The sequence below is a fragment of the Tiliqua scincoides genome, chromosome 4, assembly GCF_035046505.1.
Source record: "Tiliqua scincoides isolate rTilSci1 chromosome 4, rTilSci1.hap2, whole genome shotgun sequence".
Lineage (NCBI taxonomy): Eukaryota > Metazoa > Chordata > Lepidosauria > Squamata > Scincidae > Tiliqua > Tiliqua scincoides.
In genome coordinates, this window is record NC_089824.1 from 6,372,010 (window position 1) to 6,395,948 (window position 23,939).

The window sequence follows — 23,939 nt, forward strand, 5'->3', positions numbered from 1 at the left end:
TTATAAGGTGAGATAGTATTAAACAATTATCTAGAGTGAATTTGCCTTGTCTGAACACTGCTTGTTCTGGGCCAAAAATTTTTTGATCCTTGATCCATGAGACGAGTTTACTGAATAAATATTTCCCATAAACCTTCCCCATCACTGACAGTAAGCTTATAGGCTGAGAATTAGATGGTTGGTTGTAATCTCCTTTTTTATAGACAGCGACTACTGTTGTGTGGTTCCACACTTTTGGCATTTTCCCCGTTCTGTCAATCATTGTAAGAGATTTTGGATGCAATCCTATCCTGCGCTGGAACAGGCAAGCCAGGAGGCTTGCGCTGTATCCAGCGCAGGATAGTGGCCATAAGCAGCTCAGCCAGAGCTAAGAGGAAACATTTCCCCTTACCTCTGGGTAAGGGCTGCTGGCCCCAATGGGTCTCCTCAGACTTGTGCCACTTCTGGAGGTGGCACAAGTCTGAGGAGAGCGGAGCAGCTTGAAACCACTCCGTTCTCCCTGGGAACAGGGGTTGGAATCTGGCATAACTGCTGGATCCAAGCCTCACCTCGCTCACCCTGCCCGCCTGCCCCCGGGGCTGTTCATCTGAGCCAATGCAAGGTACTGGGAGGAAGCCGGCACAGGGGCTTCCCTTAGCCTCCACAGGCCGCCGCTTCTTGGAGTGCTGACCTGGCTTCCTCCTGACAAGGCGCAAACATGCTTTTCAGCACGTTTGTGACCTTCCTGGGCCGGCACAAGGGACTTGGGCCAGCCTATCTACCAGTTAGGATTGCACCCTTAAACACCTTGATTTGCCCTTGAAAGCAAATTGGCAAGAAATGCAGCCAAAACAACAGGAGTATGACATGATCATGGTATCTCACACTGTCAGCAGTCTGGCACCTGTATTTTGTACTGACTGTAGTTTTCAGAAGGCCTTCAAGGTCTTCCCCGTGCAGTAGCCCAAGCAAGAAATGTCTAAGGCATGGATTTCCAAGGCCAACTCTGACTGGGCAGGAATTGATGCAGCTGGTGCTCCCCCTGAAGCCCCAGGGCTTCAGCCTGGATGCTGAAATGAAAGATTGGATTCAGGAAGATAGGATGAAGAAAATCTATTTCTTAAAGGGGACTGCTACTCTGTTCAGATCAGGTGAACACACAGTCACTGCGTCAACATAACTCTTGACCAAGAAGGCCACAATTTTATCTGGATTTAATTTCAGTTTGTTTGCAGTATTCAACCCTTCAGTGACTTAAGGCACTGGTCCAGGCTATCCATAGCTTCTTTAGCGGGGGTGGCAGTGAGATACGTAACTGTGTGTTGTCAGCATATTGATGTCACCTGACCCCAAACTCTAGGATGACCTATCCCATGTAGATATTAAACAACATAGGGGAGGTAATAGGATGCATAACTAGTGCCCATAGTGCCAGGCAGAAGTCTCTCCCCTCCCCCCATTTCTGGAATCTGCTCTCCAGGAAGGACTGGAGCCACTACAAAGCAGTACCTGTGATAGCTATCCTAGACAAGTGACTCAGAAGGATGCCATGGTTGATGGCTTCTAATGCTCCTGAGTGGTCCAGCAGAACCAGCAAGTACAGCTCTCCCTGTCCTGCTCCTGGCATAGATCATTCACTACAGTGACCCCAGAAGTTCAATTCCAAAACCAGGTCAAAGGAAGCTTCAAAAGGTTTGGTTCTGCTGTAAATCCTGGTTTTGTTTTAGTGTGTTTTTGTTGAAATAGGTTTGATTTTAGCTGCTGTGAGCATCCTGAACGGAGATGGAAAAGGGAGATGCACATTTTTAAAAAATGCACCACTGTGGTGAAATCCTCTGCTTTTGTTGCCCATCCGTCTTGCTACAGAGATGTGAAATCTTATCTGTTGTTGGTGCTTCCTGGTAACTAGTCGTGTTTGTTTCTGGTGAGTATGATAGGATTACAGCCTAAGTTACTGAACAAAATGAATTTACTTCTGAGAACCAGGGGACATCCACTAAAATTGAGTGTTGGGAGAGTTAGAACAGACAAGAGAAAATATTTCTTTACTCAGCGTGTGGTTGGTCTGTGGAACTCCTTGCCACAGGATGTGCTGACGGCATCTGGCCTGGACGCCTTTAAAAGGGGATTGGACAAGTTTCTGGAGGAAAAATCCATTATGGGGTACAAGCCATGATGTGTATGCGCAACCTCCTGATTTTAGAAATGGGTTATGTCAGAATGCCAGATGCAAGGGAGGGCACCAGGATGAGGTCTCTTGTTATCTGATGTGCTCCCTGGGGCATTTGGTGGGCCGCTGTGAGATACAGGAAGCTGGACTAGATGGGCCTATGGCCTGATCCAGTGGGGCTGTTCTTATGTTCTTATGTAGTAAGATAAATAACACCTTTTTCAAACACCTTGAACAAAAGTGTTCTTGGAGACGTCTCACAATCTCAACTTTTGATTCTCAAGAATGTGCCAGTCTTGAGTTGGCATATTACAGGAACTGTTCTAGTATGGAAGGACCTTCAAACTGTTTGAGGGAATTCTGAAGGTCCTTAGAACTTTCTCAAGGGGTTCTAAATAGGGGAAAAAAATTAGTAATGGCCAATAAGGATTCAAAGAGAGCTTGCTTGCCAGTGGTGGCAATGAGCAGCCCTAGGGCTGTTTTGAGTGGGTTCTGTGGCGTGAGTAAGGTTCACAAGTGGAAACAACAGTGGCTAATGTACCTGGTGAGCATTATGCATGAACTGGAGAATTCTAGGGTGTAGTGTCCTTGACAGTGTTCACAGGTTCTTTGTGACAGATGAATCAATGCAGAAAGGGTTGCCTGAAGTCAGAAACTTTGAAAACCACTGGTTTAGGTCAGACAGCATCCTGTCAACACGAATACATTATTTCCAATCTGTAGTACTCTGCTGTAAAAACCCATTCAGTTCAGCTCAAAAGAACTGTCAACAGGCAATTGACATGAATGACATAAAGTGAGGCACAGTTCTGTAGTGAGAATGAGAACCAGAAGCAGCTGCTTGCCAGGAATCTGTCACGACTGTGGAGTACTCTTGACACATCTGGCTGCAAGAGGGCTCAAAACAAAATCAGAGTGCTGGTGTTGGTTTCCTCCAGCGTCCTTCAGTGTATTCCTTTCTAGGCTTGAGTGCTGAAAACTGTTGTAGATCTGCATCAATGGGATGAGCAACCGACTCAAGACTATTGCATTTTTCCCAGTCAAAATCTTTACTGCCACAGAGTACTTCCATTGAAATGAAGACATAATGTAAATATGTAATGTAATGTAAATAGTTCCATGCGGTGCTGGAACTTTTACTTTTAGTTGCCTGAGCTTTAAAGAATATTGCCAATAAGCATGAAAGATGGCCTCAGTGAAATGAGTCATTACTGCATGACTGTGGTGATTGCTTACTCAGCAAAACTCGATAGAAATTACGTTCTTACAATGTTGAAGGATTGGATGGGCACGATTCTTTATTTTACAGTACTTTAGGCAGTCCTAACTCCTTCTTTTTGGAAGACATATGGTCTAACATTTGAAATCTTATGGTTTTAGTCTCCATTTGTAAACTACTGAATTTGGGGCTCATTTAGGTTAATGGAATTTTAAATTCTCAAGTTATTACAGTAGCAAAACAATGTTGCATTTTAACACAGTTGAAGAATCAACTTCCTGCGCAGTGGTAACTAGAAATAACTAGCTGTACCATCATGCCACTCTTTCCTGGCTGTGTCAAAACAAATGCTACTTCAAACCACAGTTAGTCCTGTTATCACCAAATTACGGTAACCTGAAGGCAATCATGAGCTTCAGTCCATGCTTCTGAATTCTGTGCTTCATTAAATATCTCAATTGCCAAAAATTAAATATCTTGATTTCTTGCAGCTTCTATTGCTCTTTTATTCTGTACTTTTAAAGAGTGGCATGATGACCATCTGAGGCCTGGCTTTCCTTCTGAGATTGGGGCCATAACACCATGTATATATAACATATATCAAGCACTGAATGTGACAATCTGTTCAAGCCTGAATGTGAACTGTCTTGTTTTATAGAACAGTTGGATTTTTTTTCTGCACATGCGGTATGGTACTGATACTTGGATAATGTTCAACGAAAATAAATTTTGCACATTTTTCTCTTTTAGATACGAACTGCGAATCCGATATTTACCCAAAGGATTTCTCAGCCAATTCACTGAGGACAAACCAACTTTAAATTTTTTCTATCAGCAGGTAAATAAAATATGTACAGTTTTGTGATCTTTCAAACTTCCTTTTGCATTCCTGAAGTTTTCTTTGTTTATATAAGGAACATGTTGATTCAGGGGCAGAGAAAATGAATGGTGCAGATTAGCTTAATATACATACCTGAATTAAAGAAGTTGTTTCTGGTTTGTAATTTGAGATGGCAGTTAAAACAAGCACAGTTCATTTCCTGTTTTTTGCACAGGATGCGCTGGGGTAGATTCAGAAATTGTTTTGCTCAAACTACAAGAAATGTTGCATTTATAGTGTGCTTGGAATTCTGCTTCCTGGTTGAATCCATCTCACAATAGGCTCTGTGGCCATTTTGCTTTTATTAGGTGCCCAAATCTATCTTGATGAAAATGTGTTGGCATCAGCCCTCCATTTTCGTTTACCTAACTCACTGAATGCCTCCTGATCACATATTGGGTTGCTGTTCAATGTTCTGAGGATGAATTCTGGAAGAAATTTTCATGTAAAATATTATTTGGGGCACCAGGAGCCCTGCTGAAATATGGGCTCCGTTTATAATAATGTTCACCCTTCTCCCAGTTTTGAGAGATGATTCTTAGCACTGAACATCATCTAGCATAGTGGTTCTCAAACGTTTAGCACCAGGACCCACTTTTTAGAATGAGAATCTGTCAGGACCCACCAGAAATGACGTCATCAAGCAGGAAAATTTTTTAACAATCCTAGGCTGCAATCCTACCCACACTTAACCAGGAGTAAGTCCCATTTGCTATCATTGTTAAAAGGATATACATAGTAGCCTGTTAAAAGTTTAGGTCTGTAACATTTCCCCAAAATATTGAAATGAATGGGAACTCACCTGAAATTGGCTTGCAACCCACCTAGTGGGTCCCGTCCCACAGTTTTAGAAACACTGATCTAGCACATTGTTTGCTAAATACTGTGTTGGCGACCTTCAGTCTTAAAAGACTATGGTATCGCGCTCTGAAAGGTGGTTCTGGAACTGCCTCTAGTGTGGCTGAAAAGGCCAATTCAGGAGTGACAATCCCTTCCACACTGGGAGCAAGTGCAGTCTGTCCCTGGTCTGTTTCCCTGGCTATGGGCCTTCCTTCTTTGCCTCAGACTGTTGACCAAGTGTCTCTTCAAACTGGGAAAGGCCATGCTGCACAGCCTGCCTCCAAGCGGGCCACTCAGAGGCCAGGGTTTTCCACTTGTTGAGGTCCGCTCCTCAGATCCCTCTTGTAGATGTCCTTGTATCGCAGCTGTGGTCTACCTGTAGGGCGCTTTCCTTGCAGAGTTCTCCATAGAGGAGATCCTTTGGGATCCGGCCATCTTCCATTCTCACGACATGACCGAGCCAACGCAGACGTCTCTGTTTCAACAGTGCATACATGCTAGGGATTCCAGCACGTTCCAGGACTGTGTTGTTTGGAACTTTGTCCTGCCAGGTGATGCTGAGAATGCATTGGAGGCAGCGCATGTGGAAAGCGTTCAGTTTCCTCTCCTGTTGTGAGCGAAGAGTTCATGACTCGCTGCAGTACAGAAGTGTACACAGGATTCAAGCTCTGTAGACCTGGATCTTGGTATGTTCCGTCAGCTTCTTGTTGGACCAGACTCTCTTTGTGAGTCTGGAAAACGTGGTAGCTGCTTTACTGATGCGTTCCACAAGGATCCTTAAGGTTCCGCATCAGATCCTTCCACAAGGACACGAAGGGCACTGTTGTCTTCGATGGCTCCGCATCAGACCCCTTTGACATCTGAAGCGGCGTGAAGCAGGGCTGTGTTCTTGCACTAAGCTTGTTTGGGATTTTCTTTGCTGTTCTGCTGAAGCATGCCTTTGGAACTGCAACAGAAGGCATCTATCTCCGGACCAGATCAGACGGAAAGCTCTTCAGCGTCTCCAGACTGAGAGCAAAGTCCAAAGTCCAGCTGAAATGTCTGCGTGACTTCCTCTTTGCCGACGATGCAGCTGTCACTACCCACTCTGCCAAAGATCTCCAGCAGCTCATGGATCCTTTTAGCAATGCCTGCCAAGATTTTGGACTGACAATCAGCCTGAAGAAAACACAGGTCATGGTTCAGGATGTGGACTCACCTCCCTGCATTACAATCTCTGCACATGAACTGGAGGTTGTCCATGACTTTGTGTACCTTGGCTCAACGATCTCCGACACTCTTTCTCTCGATACCAAGCTAAACAAACGCATCAGTATAGCATGTTTGCTAAATATATGTTCACATACTAGTAAGCTGCTACTGTCACATTCAGTTTTGTGTAATGTAATGTAATGTCACCAACTGTATAATGTTGGTAAATGTTAATCTTTTTTTATTTCTAAAGAATTCAATGGTCATATTCACTTCATAAAATTGCTACGAAGTGTTAGTTGAGATGTGCCATTTTCATACTGTTAATATAAAAGTGTAACCTTTCTGCAAGTACTAATAAACATTTTGTAAGAATTGTTAATTGTTAAAAAAAAATCTGAGACCTCTCAGGTCAAGTCGAAAATATATAACACAATTCCATTGAATATTTTTAATAAAATCATACAACTATCAAAAAGGAAGTGCAGGATTATTTTCCCCATTAAATACTTGTGCAGGCAAGTTGCTCTCAGCAGCATTTTTGGGGTTTAACTCTCTGTGCGTTTATGTGTTTGTTTTGAGGGATGACATCTGTTCAATTGTAAATGTTAATAGGCTGAATGTCTTCAAATTAATGTTCATTAATTAGTATAACTAATCACCCCATCACTCCTTTGTTATGGACAGATTTTATTTATTTATTTATACATATATACATACATACATACCCTTCCTTTCCCATGCCGAAGTAAATGCCCAAGGCGCCTTGCAAAGCTTTATAATCAAGTGCAAAGCATCACAAGTAAACAGCATCAAACAAGGCATTAAAACATTAATTGCAGGATTGCATGGTGAAAAACAGATCAAAAAAATTTAAGGAAAAAGAGAAAAGAACTAATTGAGCCAATGGGGAACCAATGAGTCTAAGGAGACAGTAAAGTCACCACATATATCAGAAAAAAGGGGGCAAAAATCCACTCAGCAACCAAATGCCTGATGAGCAGGTATGTCTTCCGCCTTCGCCGATAAGCCATGAGAGAGGGAGTTGTTCCCCTAGGAGAGCATTCCATAGTTGTGGTGCCACCACAGAGAAGGCTTGCTCCCGAACTGCCACCTCTCTCACTTGGAACAAAGATGGTACTTGTAGAAGAGCCCCTTCAGCTGACCTGAGAACATAGGCTGGAATGTATTGGGTGATCTTTCAGATCACTTTCTGGTAGAGGGTGATCTACCTGATCTTTGTGGATCAGGAACGATATTTCTGTGTGTCAACAGAACAACCACACCTCATCTGCGCATACCAAGGGCCCACTGTACAAAGAAAAGTTGTAGGGGGAATATGGGATGAAAGAGCAAGATGGTTATTATGTATCTTTGGGTATTGCTTGATTTGATGCTGTTCAGAGACGGTCTGAGTATGCAGAGAGAGAGAGAGAGAGAAATAAATGTGGTCAGAATACTTATAAAATATAAGGCTCAAAAACAAGCAACAGTTTCATTTAGGTTGGATGTCAATATTGGGAAATTTTGTTAAAATAATTGATACTAAAAGTTGCTTGATTGTTGTGGTGAAGATCCTGAATAGCAAGGTCTCTTCAGCAGCAAAAGAAGGAACCGAATTAAACTCTGTTTTCATTACTTAATTGCACTGACTTCCCATGTTTCAGTGTGGAGACAGAAATTACACACTGTATTCAGATGGAAGGAAACAAGTTTGATAATTTATAAGATTGTATCCTCAGCATACTTCAGAAGGATTTCATTAAGACACTAACATCTGGGAATTTGTGAGGTTAATATCTGGATCAGCTTCTTAATAGTTTGCATTTTAAATTAGGCCATTTTAGACATTCGTATGACTCACTCCTCTTGGGATGCACATGGAAGATGATATGTTTGAAAGCACTCCTTTATCATTTTTCTTGCATATGGGAAGCTTGCACATCAGGTTGAATCTCTTGCATCACCTGTGTGCAGCACCTTGAGTTGCACGATAGAAGAAAGGCAAGATATTATTTATTTATTTATTGGATTTGTATTCCGCCTTTCTCCCCGAAGGGCACCCAAGGCGGCTTACAATCACAATTAAAATACAAAACAGAATAAAATGCAAATAAATATTTAAAAAAACAATTAAAAACATTTAAAATGAAATAAAATGCAGTCAGCAGATAAAAACACATAGTAAAAGACATAATTTACAAAAGCAGCCCTTACAGGGCCTCGAAGTCTTTCCTAAATAAAAAAGTCTTCAGGCCTCGCCGGAACATCAATAACGAGGAAGCTGTACTCAGCTCAAAGGGGAGGGAATTCCACAGTGCAGGCGCCACCACCGAAAAGGCCGTGTTTCTGGCCGCCATCCCCTTCACCACTCTCAATGACAGCACAATCAACAGGGCCCCTTCTGATGACCTCAGAGAACGGACCAGACTATATGGAAACAGGTGGTCTCTCAAATGTACACTGGTTCCAAGCTGTTTAGGACTTTAAAGGTAAAAATATTAATTATATTAATGTAATTAAACAATAGCTAAAAGAGTCTTTCTCTCCCTCTCCCCATCTTTCTATCTATTTTTCTATAGATTCAGTTTTTCTATATCTATTTGCATGAAAACAGCTTTTTTCCCCTATGAGCCTTCATGATTCACATCATTGCATGATGAGGGAGGAATTTTCTGCTAAAATTAATTGAGGAAACCATTGTGGTCTTTCTTTATTTTTAAAGTAACCATTTTGAACTTGTTTAAATCCTTTCTCAAAATATACTTGAACTTAAGCTTAGTTCCACAGCTCCACTGACTAAATATTTTTCAAGATGTTGAGTTCTGTCCATAACGCCAAGATCATTGTATTTGTTACACGTATCTGCAATTGTAGAATATATCCTTTCAGCCCATAGTTATGAGAAGAGCTTTATTAAGACACTACTAAGAACAAAAAGACTTGGTTTGCTGGTTTAAGTAATAAGTGGTCAAAGTTTGATAGAACTGCATAAGACACAGAGGAATTCAACAAGATTTTCTTAGCACAGGACTATTGTTCCTTGCTTCATTAACCATGAAATTGGAATAAAATCAATTGTGTAAAATCAGAATTAGGTACAGATATGCTAAAACCAGAGGTGTAACTAGGGTGGAGCCTGAGTGGCACCTGCCCCATTTGCTATGCTGGGGGGGTGCATCATGTAAGGAAGTCACTTCTGGGTTCTCCCTGGAGAAGAAGGCCCTGGCGGGGAGCCACCACAGGAAAAGGAATGGGGGGCACAAAGCCACCAGGACCTCTTCCTCCAGGGAGAACCTGGAAGTGACATCACCATGTCATGTAACGTCATGATGTCACTGCCCCAGGCACCAAGGCTTCTGGTTTACATCTCTGGCCAAAGCTAAGCTCTGCTCTCTGGCCTTTCACTAACTGACATTTGTTTTCATGTCCTGGAGCAGGGCATTCTTGCTGATGGCACCGAAGTTGTGGAACTTGCTTTCTTGAGAGCTGATTTCCCCATCTCAGTTTTTAGCAGGAAGCTGCTGACTTGTTTCAGAAGGTGTTCCTTGAGTGATTGAATGCATTTGCTGCTGTAGATTATTTTATAGTTATTTTAAATGTTTTCTTTTATCCTTTGACCCTGTTTAAAAAAAAAATGTACTGTGAGCCCCACTGAAACTTGTGAACAGAAATAAAAATGCATTAAATGTTCTTCACTGCAAAATTTGTAGTACCTTTGACAGATATTTAAAATGTATTTTGTAGCATAATGTATATGTAGCTCTTCCTATAACTTACCTGCAAGGTTAATTGAACAGAAACAATATTTCTGTGTGCTACAGAACGACAAGCATGCACTTGGTGCCTAATAAATGATTTGTAGTTATGTGGCATGCTCGGGTAAAGTTTTAGGATTGTTATATAAAAGTTCTCCTTGTTCATGTAATAAGAGTGATGAATAGTCAGAGTAATTAGGCAGAAGTGGAAGTCTTTATCTAGCAATTTGTTTCCTAGAGTGCACAATGAGTGTTTGTTGGGTACTTTTGGAGCATTATGGGACTATGGTAAGGCTGCTTACTATAGCAGCAGTTTGCCAGTTTTCACTGGTCTGTTTCTGTATAATTTGTTTTGTTATGTTTTATATTTTCAACTTTGGAAGCTGCCTTGGGGCCATTGGTGAAAGGCGAGATATCCGTTGGAAGAGTAAAGTTGTTGGTTATGGACCCAGATTACACTTGTCAAGTCATCGATGTAGCAAATTCTCTGTTCTATTCTTCAGTGGAATTACTTCCACAGCTGCTCTCAGACAATACTGAGTGTGTCTGGGTCTGCCATAGTCACAGAAATAACTGCACTCTTGCAAGTCAGGGTGTTTTCTTTTGTCTTTCAGTAGCAAATCTCCCTGCCCCCCCCTTGATTCTTCTGATCTATCTTTTGTTCCATGAATGATTTGTTTTGTTTGAATGTGGAAGTGTTAACACAATTTGACTTCCAGGAGAAATAGTGGGAGTGTTTTGCTAGAACAGATGTAATGACTAAGGCTGTAGTCTTATCCACACTTACCTGGGAGTAAGTGCTATTGACTATAATGAGATTTACTTCTGAGTAGACAGGCACTTGATTGGGCTCATAGTCCTTTAAATTTTGTTCAGCCTGTCATTTCTCTTTAGAAGCGTTTTTCATCCTGCATGATGAGTGGTACTTGTAGATTGTGAGAGTTCAGAATATGTGGTCAACTGGCACATGAACTGTGACCTAATGATACACTCGAAGATCTCTGAGTCTTAAAAAGAGAAAGATGAGGTATCTGTTACCTAGTTGGAGTTTACCTGTTCTAGGGATAACTCTGAGTGACTAGTTTTGAGAGAGTGAAATTTCTCTCAAATGTGGGGGAAGGGGAGAAAAGAAAACTGTCAGTGTTCTAGCTGACTCTGTTTTAAAACCTCATTGTAGCACCAGTTTCACATTTCACATTTAATCTGTTTATTGGCCTAATCAAATGCGTATGTTATGCTAGCAGAATGTACAAACCTTGCAGGGACTGGGCACTTACGAGTCCCTGCAGCAGCTTTCCTGGGTTGTGGGGAGTCCTGCACGAGCATCTGCAGGACTCTCCAGAATGCAGAAAGTGAAAGTGGAGTGACGTGAGATGATGCGATCAATTTTGTCTGCAGAGTGTTTTGCAGACAGGCCACAATAAACCACTAAGGATTATTCAGACTTTCTGGACTCTTAGGATGTAATAAACCCCTTGCCACATAGTAATCTTTGCTGGTCATTACTGCAGATACAGTGGAGGTAGTAAAGTGACCTTTCTACTGCCATCATTGCCATAGAGTAAAGTAAGTGGTGAAACATCACATCTTCCAGCTGGCTCATCTTTTTTTGTTGATGTTCTGCTGCTGCTGTAACTTAATTTTTCTTTGTCTCCTTGTGTTAAGTGTTGGTTATTGTTGTTGGTCACTTTAATAATTGCCCTGGGTGTGGCAAGACAGGACATACCTATTTTGAATAAATTAATATTTATTCAGTAAACACAACATACTCCAGGTGCCACCACCAAGTAATGTTAAAATAAACAATATTTTAAGTCAGATTGTTTATAAAGATAATTTGGGCTAAAAGATTAGCCTATAGTGAACACGATTAATGCTAGTTCCCAGTTGGATAGTCTTACTTTGCCAAGAATTTTAGAAGCCGGAATATAGCGACAGCTGGGGATCTGCCCACCATGACAGAAGGGGTAATTTTAAAGTCATTCTGCCTCACATAATACCCGGTTGGCCGTTAATTCCCTCTCCCCAGTCACTAATGTCCTTAATATCAGCATAGACATAAGGGGAACTATGTAATTAGTGCAGGGTGTCAAAGATCAACTTGCATGAAGGTAGCAACTGTGACCTTTTGGTAAGAAAGAGCAGTAGCTAAGGGCAGATGGCAGATGAGTGTTACTCGAATGCAAAACTGTGCTTTTAAATGCTGCAAAGAACAACAGCAGCTTTTATTTTATTTGGAGTAAGCAAATCTTGTTTAATGATTCATCTGTTACAAAAGTGGCAAAAACAGGGGAGGGGGAGAACTTGGATTACATATCATGGAGGTAGAAAAGTTCTTCAAATCCAACATCTTAGAGACCATGATTTGCTCACAGAACGAGCAAGTAAAGCAAACAAGATGTGATATATTTTGGATCAGCTTCTGTCTTAAGTTTATTGAAATTTCCATTTTGTATTGTCACTGAACTAGGTCATAAATGTGACACTAAAATAAGGATCATTTAAACTCTAAAGCCCTGTTTGAATAAAGATTTGAGCAGTGAAGTTGACTTAAGTACATAAAAGTATAGATTTTATGTATTTCTGTTTTGGACACAGATTAACAGTCCTATAGTTGTAAATATTGTGCTCACTATAACAGTTACATCCCCTCTAGTGAGTTCCTCTGCCACCATGATGCACACCATCTGTTGTACTGTTGAGTATCTTACTGTGTGAGTTGAGAAGGGAGGCATCTGAGGACAATGTCCATGCTTAACAAGAAGCCTCCATACTCACATCAACATTCATATGTTAAGTCAGGGGAGGTGGCAAATAGCTGCATGTAAATAACCTCAGATTAGGTTATTGCAATTTGCTTATCAAAGCTAGTAACTCTAGATTCTCTCATTACCAAAGCTGCACCAGTGAGCCAACTACTTTCACACTGGTGCTCCTCAGTTTCACCCTCTTCTTGGGTCCCTGTTGGCATGTTCATTGTGTTGCTTGTTATCTCATCTAAACCTTGCAGTCAGTTGTTGCTGTTGTTGGATTTGTGCCTCTGTGTTCCATAAAACATAAAATCTACTTTTTGCATTGCTTGTTTGATAGTAATCTTCTCATTTAGAATCAAGATGCAAAATACTACTACTACTACTACTACTACTACTACTACTACTACTACTACTACGTTAGAAAGCTGCTTTCTAGTTTTAAGTCAATAATCTCTTCCTTCTCCCTGACTTTTTAAAAAATCTGGCTAAATGAAGCATATGCCTTCTTAAAAAGTAACAGCTGGTACATAAAATGATACATTTTGTGATAAATTTCTGAACCTGTGCATCAGAGTAAATTAGTTGCACAGCTCTGACTGTTCATACACGAATGTTCTTTCTTCCCCTCTTGACTGTGTATTGTGCCAGTCAGATTGCCAGGGAGTTGGCTTTTGACAGATTTCTCCATTGTTCCCTGATAAACGTTTTTAAAAGTTTAGGCAGTGACTAGTCAGAAGTTATTCAATAAGTGCAGGAAAACAGTGTCCTGTTTCAGCCCAAATAAAATCTGTGCTGAGCAAGCATACTACTTGCATTTATTTCTTTTGCTGAAACTTTCAGAGGCGACTGCCTTTGGGCTCTCAACTTGCAGCTCAACTGTCTGCCTGTTTACCTGTAATAAATCTCACTGAGTTCAATGGGGCATGCATTCTTTTGTCAATTCTCTGTTTTCTTTCTGTATGAAAAACTGGTTTATAAGGTGTGTTTGTCTTGGCCTGTTTTCTGCTTCAAGGATTTCTGTTGAATAAGGCTCCAGAATGGAGAGGGATTTCTGTGGTTGAGACTAGAAGTGCATAGTTGGTAAGAAACACAGAATTCCAAATCTCATCTTTTTGACTGCTTTGTGAAGTGAGTTCTGAGTGGAGGAGAATTGGCAAGAAAAAGGCTGGGAGGAGGTGCTGGGCTCTCTTTTGGAAGGGGGGGGTCTCTCCTTAATTTCCCTGCTAGCTGAGATTCTTTCCTGTTCAAGTGGAAAAAAGCAACTGGAGGAAGTGTGGATTGAGTTGGATGGACAGATTTTCTCCATGCTTTCTGCATTCTGCCCTGCAGATATTCCCTCTAACTTTTGCATATCAAAAGATTGAATTGGGAATGCTGTATTTGCCACTAAAAATGAAGTTCTGCCCACAGTATTTATCTGACAGTGAGAAAGGCCCAGTATCTATCTGACAGTAAGCTTGTAATCTTGTGGATTCCTGTGTTTGCTTTCTACAGGGAATATCCTGCAGGGAAGGGGTTTGGTGGGGACAACCATCATCTCTCTGAAATTCCAGAAGCTGGATTCACAATTTTTTTAATACAACCTAGTTCTCCAGTGCAGGATAAATTTGCCATTGAGTGCCCCCAGAATCTATTTCTACTGTGACTGTGTAGACTTTGAACATACAAAGTGGATTGTAATGTGCTTGCGTCTCAGGCTGAAGAAGGACAATGTCAAAACCTCCTGGAACCTTTTCTGCACAATACTACTGGGGAGCAATGTTAACAATACCAAAATATAGAACCAGAGCAGGGAAATTGTGCAGACACACAGGGAGCAGTGTCCTCAGCAGGTGAGTATTTGGAGTTCATGGGAGCTTTTAATAATTTAATTTTTCACAGCATGCTTGTGTGATCCAGCATACAGTGTGGAAATTACTGCTTTAGAGAGTCTGGCAAGTGCTCACAAAGAGATAACAAGCCCATATTTCCTGGAGATCATAAATACTCTATATTTAACTTGAATCAATAGAAGAAAGTAAAGCACACAGCAGTAGTCTTTAGGGAGAGGATTGTACTTATCTCCTGACAAGCACACTGCTGATGCTTACTGCGGTTGTAGCATGACGACAAGTGTACATTAGAGTCTTGGAGTAGGCCTACTGTCAGTATAGGTCACCCTTGAGCAGATGCCAGGTGTGATGGGGTGCCTAGTGAGCTCTCATTGTGTCTTGAGAAAAGGTGGAAAATTGCTGTTCTGGAGAGTTAAAGGTGTCCAAAACACAGAGAAATAGGCACACCACCATGAGAACACAGGGCATTTATCCAGAGGCATCACCAGGCATCACCATGTTTGCATCACCTGATGTGAGAGCTAATTGCGTCACCCCCATGATGGACCCCCTCCTGAACCAAACCATTTGTATTGGCAACCTTCAGTCTCGAAAGACTATGGTATCGCGCTCTGAAAGGTGGTTCTGGCACAGCGTCTAGTGTGGCTGAAAAGGCCAATCCGGGAGTGACAATCCCTTCCACACCGGGAGCAAGTGCAGTCTGTCCCTGGTCTGTCTCCCTGGCTATGGGCCTTCCTTCTTTGCCTCTTAGCCTCAGACTGTTGGCAAAGTGTCTCTTCAAACTGGGAAAGGCCATGCTGCACAGCCTGCCTCCAAGCGGGCCGCTCAAGAGGCCAGGGTTTCCCACTTGTTGAGGTCCATCCCTAAGGCCTTCAGATCCCTCTTGCAGATGTCCTTGTATCGCAGCTGTGGTCTACCTGTAGGGCGCTTTCCTTGCACGAGTTCTCCATAGAGGAGATCCTTTGGGATCCGGCCATCTTCCATTCTCACGACATGACCGAGCCAACGCAGGCGTCTCTGTTTCAGCAGTGCATACATGCTAGGGATTCCAGCACGTTCCAGGACTGTGTTGTTTGGAACTTTGTCCTGCCAGGTGATGCCGAGGATGCGTCGGAGGCAGCGCATGTGGAAAGCGCTCAGTTTCCTCTCCTGTTGTGAGCGAAGAGTCCATGACTCGCTGCAGTACAGAAGTGTATTCAGGACGCAAGCTCTGTAGACCTGGATCTTGGTATGTTCCGTCAGCTTCTTGTTGGACCAGACTCTCTTTGTGAGTCTGGAAAACGTGGTAGCTGCTTTACCGATGCGCTTGTTTAGCTCGGTATCGAGAGAAAGAGTGTCGGAGATCGTTGAGCCAAGGTACACAAAGTCATGGACAACCTCCAGTTCATGCTCAGAGATTGTAATGCAGGGAGGTGAGTCCACATCCTGAACCATGACCTGTGTTTTCTTCAGGCTGATTGTCAGTCCAAAATCTTGGCAGGCCTTGCTAAAACGATCCATGAGCTGCTGGAGATCTTTGGCAGAGTGGGTAGTGATAGCTGCATCGTCGGCAAAGAGGAAAATACGCAGACATTTCAGCTGGACTTTGGATTTTGCTCTCAGTCTGGAGAGGTTGAAGAGCTTTCCGTCTGATCTGGTCCGAGTAGATGCCTTCTGTTGCAGTTCCAAAGGCCTGCTTCAGCAGGACAGCGAAGAAAATCCCAAACAAGGTTGGCGCAAGAACACAGCCCTGCTTCACTCCGCTTCGGGTGTCAAAAGGGTCTGATGTGGAGCCATCGAAGACAACAGTGCCCTTCATGTCCTTGTGGAAAGATCTGATGATGCTGAGGAGCCTGGGTGGACATCCGATCTTGGGGAGAATCTTGAAGAGGCCGTCTCTGCTGACCAAGTCGAAAGCCTTTGTGAGATCTGTGAAGGCTATAAAGAGTGGCTGTCGTTGTTCCCTGCATTTCTCCTGCAGTTGTCTAAGGGAGAATACCAGATCAGTGGTGGACCTGTTGGCTCGGAATCCACACTGCGATTCTGGATAGACGCTCTCTGCAAGTACATGGAGCCTCTTTAGTGCAACTCGGGCAAACAGCTTCAGCCTTCCCAGCATCAAGATCACACGCAGTTATCATGGTGCTGCCTGCGACACTGAACCAAACCATACAGAATAAATTACAATATCATACACACAATCTAAATTGGTGGCATCACTCGGTTTGGTGTAATCCCCATTAACTTTATTTATGTATTTTAATATATAAAAGTACAGTACAAGTCACCCAACAAATCAGTAACCAACATGAAACCTCTGGCCAACTTGATGGTGCTCATCCACTGAATAAGCGTTCTAGCATTTGCTCTGATACATGGAAATGAGAGCTGACTCATACTAACACCTTATTGGTTCCGTGCTGTGTTGTAATAACACTACTTTCGCTCTCGGGAACAATCAGCCTCAGTGGTTATAAGAAAATCCACTTTTTGTTACATCGTTGTCATGTTTTTCTTTTCTGGTTCTGTGGGCATAACTTTTGATGGAATACAGATATTTCAACACAGTTTGTTTCATTGCATTCTGAATGAAATTGCACCTCAAATAATATATAACATGATGGTATTATTTGAAATTTTGGCAAGAGGTGGTGTCACCCCCCAGTGCATTGCCCAGTGCAGTCTGCACCCCCTGCATGACATCCCGAGTGGTATCACCCCCTGAGTGTGTTACCTGGTGCGGTTTGCACCCCCTTAGCGACACCACTGCATTTATCACAACAGAAATAATTAGATTGAAACCAAGCATGTGCTCTTGTGAAAGTGTTTACATTTCTCTGAATATGCTTGAGTATTTGCTGCTTTCTCTCAGATTTACTGTGTCATGTTTGGGGGTATTAGAAATCTGCTCCAGATTTAATACCACTTAGACCATCTTTTATTTTAGTACGAGTCCCTCGTATGTTCAGGTTAGACAATGGGAATAGTAAGGTTTAAGCAGCCTTGCAGATTTATTCAAACATTAAAAATGAAAACTTTGCAAGCATTCCTCAACACAGATAGAAGGCATAATGTCCAATTAGTTCCAGGTATTGCAGGTGTAGCACTTTTTTGCAGATTTCTGAACAATAATTCAGCTAGTCAGGTGTTCAAAGTTGAGTGGTACAAAAATGGATACCAGTATTTATTCCTTTTTAACTGACTATTCTAATTGCAATCTAAATGATTTGAGAATTGTAGGAGAGCCTGACACAGATAAGAATATTAATCTAGAGCAGCCATTTTCAACTACTTTGCTGTGGCATGCTGATGTGCCACAGGTGGTCTGCAGGTGTGCCATGAGAGTTTGGGGGAGGGTAATTTTTTAGTAGGGCCGCTGGGAGATGCGACCCGCTGCTGTCAATAGATGTGCCTTATCAATTGTCAAAAAACTGATGGTGTGCGTTGACAATTTTAGCGACTTGTCATTGTGCTGTGAGATGAAAAAAAGTTGAAAATCGCTGGAATGGAGAAATGGTTTGAGCAGCATTATAAAGATACTTGTGCTAGAACTGATGAGTCTGTTAAAGTTAGTCCAGCATTGGCATCTCTCTGTCTGTTGAATCTGTACCACATTTATTAACCTATATCTCTGTTTTGCTGGAGAGGATGTCTGGTTCCTGGATTTTGGTAGTGGGAATGCAGTTAAAATTAAATGCTCTGATCTTAAATCTGCAGAGAAATAAGCAAAATTACCCATCCTCTTTTCCACGCTGTTCTCTTGAATGTCTGGGATGATACAGAGAAAACATAGAAAAATTAGAGATTTGTCTGCAGTTTGCATGTTTAGGAATAATACTTCAATGAAAGACAACATGTACTTTTGATCTTGTGCGTTTGTGTTAATGTCCGTGGAATCTAGCCTTTGATGGAAAAGTTAATTCTTATAGTATATTTGTGGCCAGCTGGTTTCATTTCATTTCTTATGTCAACCAATTCAGTACAAAGTTTTTCCACACAATTTAAGTAGCTGTGGTAGAATTTGATTTATGTATAGCTGCCTGTGTTATTGATTTGAGTACTTGTTATAATCCATATCTCTCTAATCTGCTTTTCTCCGTATCTCTCTGGTTTATAAGAATTTGGTGGTTCTGCTTTTGTTTACCTTTTTATGTTGTAATCATAGGAAAAAACTATTTGGTAGAAATGTAGCGTTAAATAAATCAGCTGCAAACTACAGTCTTTGATTTTATTTGGATAAGAGGTACCTCCTTAGAGTTATTTTCTATCTGTGTTAAGAGACAGATTGCTTTTTGCATGTGTAGTATCAAATAAGATTTCAGATGCGATGTAGGAGCATTTGCTTTCTTGGTTTGTGCACTTCATTACTATGACCAAAGCACTTCAGAGCTTTTGAACTGATTGCACATTTCATCTTCTCCTTGACTGAGCATCTTGTGTTGCAAAATGCATTTTACATAGGGTATGGTTGTTCAGAGTTATTTACATTCCTTTGAGTTTGAAAATAGTGTATCTGGTATGTGTGTATGTCCTTTTTCATGCACAAGCAATTTGAAACAAGCCCCCCCCCCCCAATTTCCTTAAAATGACTCCCTGCTTTTTGGTCCAAGATCTAGAAAAGCCACATTAGATCTCATGTGATGGAGCAGGCTAAAAGTCTTTGCCTATTCGGAAACAGAGAGAGAGGTCAATTGGTGGACCTTCTTAGGGAGGTGGAGGAGTGACGCCACAGCAGACAGGACCTCTGTCCCTGGTTCATACCATCTGTGTCAGTGGCAGGTGAGAGAGCAAAGCCTTCGAGGTTGATTATATGATTCAAACAGGCTCATGTGAATGAGATAAGCATGTGGGTAGCTTTACACGAGAAACCGAGTTGGTAGGAAAGGGCGCAGATCTGATACAAACTGTACAGGAAGATGAGTTAGCAATTGATAGCTAATCTGCAGCATTAGTCCATTGAGTGGCAGAGGCAGTGAAGCTTATGGCACTCCAGGACAGAAGAAGGGAAGCTCATGGTCTTGGCTGTGGCCAGGTCTGATATTTTTGCCTGCTTCTGTGCTGTTGCCTGTTCCCTGTCTCTGAGGATTAGAGGCTGGGGATAATCACAGTGGAGAGACATTTGGAGAGACATTTATATGCATTAATCTAGCTCTAGTTTGTATTTGCACATTTGCCAGAAAGCCTGGCTCTACATGCCTGTTACCCTGTGGACTTGAAAGTGAAAGGTCAAGATCTTCAGGAGGTTCAGGCAGTTACTAAAAGAAATGTAAGCCATAACTGGAAATGGAAAGCATTCCACAGATCGTGAACTTTGTTTCTTTGTTTGTAATCTCAGTAGGTCTGTTCCGCCTTCCGTGACCTGGTTTACATGGAGGTTTCCTGTGACAAACTGAGAATTCCTAGTTTATCTTGCAAGGCATCAAGTGCAATTTTCCTTAGCTCCAAACTTATAGTATACTGAGGAAAAAGAAAGCTACAGTACATAAAGAGTCCTTCACTTGCTTATGGTTTTGCTCTGGGCAACATAATTTGAACTTTCTTTTAAATATTGCTGTATGCAGCAGGATATGCAACAGGACTTGGATAAAGGTTTTTATGCAGACTCTTTATCATAAATATGGGTTTTTTACCATAGATACGATTTATGCTTTTTACCATAGATATGATTTTTAATATTTACAAGATAATCTTGTGAAGATTAAATAAGGAAAAATGCAGATGCACTTGTATATGAATTGCTTATCTGTGCGTTGACTACTTTTGTTGAAGTTTTTTTTGTTCAGTCCCATGTATCTTTATTGCAAAGTAATACCTAGGACAATAAATAGAGGGTGTTGCACTTTTCAGCAGAGCAGTGGGTAGGAACTGGCAATTATTTAGGACAATGATGGAATATGTTCTGTCATACAATGTTTTAACTTACTAGACATTAAAGAAGGTAAGAGAAACATAAAGTTCTTTTTTTTGTGATAGTGGCATATTCAGCACTGCATCTAGTTTGACAGAAGCAGTATGGCAGCCTTTCTTGTCTTGTTGCTTCCCACCATACGTTCTAATAATACCTACCAGAAATGTCACATGTGTTGGGCAATTGTTCTGATTTCCTCCCATGCCAACTTCAGCCTACCCCAGGGCTTCCTGGTTAGGGTAATAAACATGTTAATCCTCTGATCTGTGTGATTCTTTCCTGCAGACAGTATCACAGTGGTGAGGGAAGGAACTGTATTCTTACCATGGCTTTCTCCTGTTTGAATTTTCCAATCACTTTGTATCCAAAGGTGTTTCATTTTCAGCAGTTTTTCTTTTGTTAGATTAAGATTTGAAACTGCTTATTGTTGTGTTAAAATATTTATTTGCTGCTTTTCCACAAAATGTATGTTCAAGGAAGTTTACATAGCAAAATCATTTTACAAAGAGTGAAATGCCATAGCATAAGAACATAAGAACAGCCCCACTGGTTCAGGCCATAGGCCCATCTAGTCCAGCTTCCTGTATCTCACAGCAGCCCCACCAAATGCCCCAGGGTGCACACCTGATATCAAGAGACCTGCATCCTGCTGCCCTCCCTTGCATCTGACATAGCCCATTTCTAAAATCAGGAGGTTGCACATACATATCATGGCTTGTAACCCGTAATGGATTTTTCCTCCAGAAACTTGTCCAATCCCTTTATAAAGGCATCCAGGCCAGATGCCATCACCACATCCTATGGCAAGGAGTTCCACAGACCAACCACATGCTGAGTAAAGAAATATTTTCTTTTGTCTTTCCTAACTCTCCCAACACTCAATTTTAGTGGATGTTCCCTGGTTCTGGTGTTATGTGAGAGTGTAAAGAGCATCTCTCTATCCACTTTATCCTTCCCATGCCTAATTTTGTATGTCTCAATCATGTCCCCCCTCAGCAGTGCCATAGCCACTGGATAAGATGCTGTTCTGGGATGAGTAGGGGCACTTGCTGTCAATTTGCTAAGTACAACAGAACTACCATTTGAAAAACACATTTTTCCCCAATTTGTGACCTTTATTCCTTATCAGTTGCATATTTTTCCTGCTCCAGAGACCAAGGTCAGTTTCTATTAGTCATAGAAAGGGTGCGTAGGTTTAAACATGTGTTTTAAAATGTGGGAATTTATAGAACCAGTATGGTGATTCTGTATTGCTTTAAGAATATATGAAATTGCTGATTTTAATTATGGTGCAGTTAATTAATAGAGAGTGTATTATTGAATGAGAAGATGTGTAACTACATCCATTTTTGGGGGAAAGTGTTTATTTTCCCACTGAAATGAATGAAAAATTACAGTAATTTAATTTTGAGGACAATATTGTAAAAACTCTTCTTTTAGACCATTGTCTTCAATATAACATTTTGTGAAAAAAAAAAAATGCAATTCAAGGAAAATTATTTCATTAATTTAAAACAGCATGTTGATCTGATTAATGTAATATGACATTTTTTGTAATGCAGCTTACAAGGATTTTAAATCAATATGCTAGTTTCTTGGGGAAATATATCATTATAAAATTAATGTAATTGAGCAGCCACTCTCATTATTAGATATTAAGCTCACAATCATTTTCAGGAATTGGATCAACATTCACCAATAAGTGCAGAAGAACTGTATGCTTTCAGTGTAATTCTGTTAGGCTGTGATTTCTTATCTTTAGACCTTAAGCATTTTGTAGATGAAAAGTGCTATATCAAGCCTAAGTATTAATAACAATTCATTTTACATGTAGGTTATCTCTGCTTAAATAGCTATTGACTGAGCTCGTTATTGTTAATCATTCTTCAGGCTAACAGCTATTTAAACATTATATTCAGGCTTGTTGCATAGTTAGCCATTTATATTAACTAATCAAGTGAAAGGAGCATTGAACGATACTGCGATGTAAATTATATTTTGACTTATCTAAACAGACAGCTTCCTTTAAAAGTTAAAATTCAATTAGCATTATTACAGAAATTGTAATGGATCATGTTGAATGCACCATGTTGTGGAGAGATAACAAAAACTATATTAATACCTTCTTCCAGTACCCTCTAATTCCTTCTACTAGGGCCAAAAATAGTACAGGTCCAGCCTATTTATACACAGATTTTTTATACACGGATTTGACTCAACAGGGATGGCTCCTGCAAATGAAAAAGAATGTGCTGATACCTGGAGAAGGGGGAAAATGCATCCCTTTAAATTCAGTTTAAAAAACTGAACAGGGGTTCTCCTGCCATCCACGTGAGTGTTTGGAACGGAACCCACACGAATAATGAGGCTCAACCTGTATACTTGGCTTAAGCATTAGAATGATGTAAAAAATATGTTCAGAGGGAGAGAAAGAGAGAAGGGAGAAAATTTGTTGTCTCCCCAGCCAGGACAGACTCCCAGAGCTAGTGGCAATTCAATAATAGGAAGAGAATACAATATATCAGGAAGCGTGTTTAGGAAAGAGTGGAGAGTCTAGAACAGGGGTGCTCAAAACATCGCTCGCGATCGACCGGTCGATCGCGAGACAACAGTGAGTTGATCGCGTGCCGGGCTGGGCTGGGCTGAGGGGGCTGCCTGGCCGCGGCGTCAGCACACGTGGGGGTGCTCAGGGCCGCTGCGGCCGGTCCCAGGTGGTGGGGTGGCCCCTGACGGCGGGCGGCTGTGGGGGGAGGACAGGAAGCCCTGCCTGAGCCGAGGCATGCCCCTGGGCGGCAGGGGGGGCAGTGCTCCCCGTCTCGTTGGCGGGTGACGTGTCAGCTCCCTGTCGGCGATTGGCCGGCGGCCTTGCCTGCGGAGGGAGGGGGAGCAGCGGCGCAGCTACGGCTGCTGAGGAGGGACATGCGACAGGAGCGGGCAGAGAGTGGAGAGCGGCCTGCTTCCCGGTGCGGTGCACAGGTGCGGAGGCCGGGAAGGCAGCACACGGCGCACTCGGGCCTGCTGGGGAAGCCCCTGCGTGGGCTGCGCGCCGCCTTCCCGGTCTCCACACCTGTGCACCGCACCAGGCCTCCCTCACGCAGCAGCAGCAGGAAGCAGGCCTGAGCGTGCCGTGCGCCACCTTCCCGCTCCTGCGCACGCCCCCTCGGCGGCTTGGGTTGAGCAGCGCTGTCCTGCTGCTGCTTTGGGGGGCGCGGCTGAGCGGCCTCATCCCTCTGAGGGGGACTGGGGGGAGAAGCGCTGTCGCAGGGGCGGTTCCTTCTCCCCCCTTCGCGAGGCTCGTTCCCGGGGCCGCTTCGAGGGCGATCGAGGGGCGCCTCAGCGCTCCCCTTCCCCACAGCAGCCTAGTCGGCGGATTGTTGTGTGCCCTGGGCTGTGCGCATGCGCGGCCGGCCCCCTCCCTTCTCCTCCCCTC

At 42.3% G+C, this 23,939-nt stretch overlaps 1 protein-coding gene across 12 annotated transcripts in view; it reads left to right on the forward strand.

Moving 5' to 3' along the window:
* The window catches only part of PTK2 (protein tyrosine kinase 2), a 253,954-nt gene that overhangs the window by 124,208 nt on the left and 105,807 nt on the right, over positions 1-23,939 (forward strand). For all 12 annotated transcript variants that reach the window (XM_066623720.1, XM_066623723.1, XM_066623724.1 and 9 more), the window contains one exon: positions 4,119-4,206. In XM_066623720.1, coding sequence (XP_066479817.1) covers positions 4,119-4,206 — 88 coding nt within the window. The remainder of the gene's footprint in view (positions 1-4,118; positions 4,207-23,939) is intronic.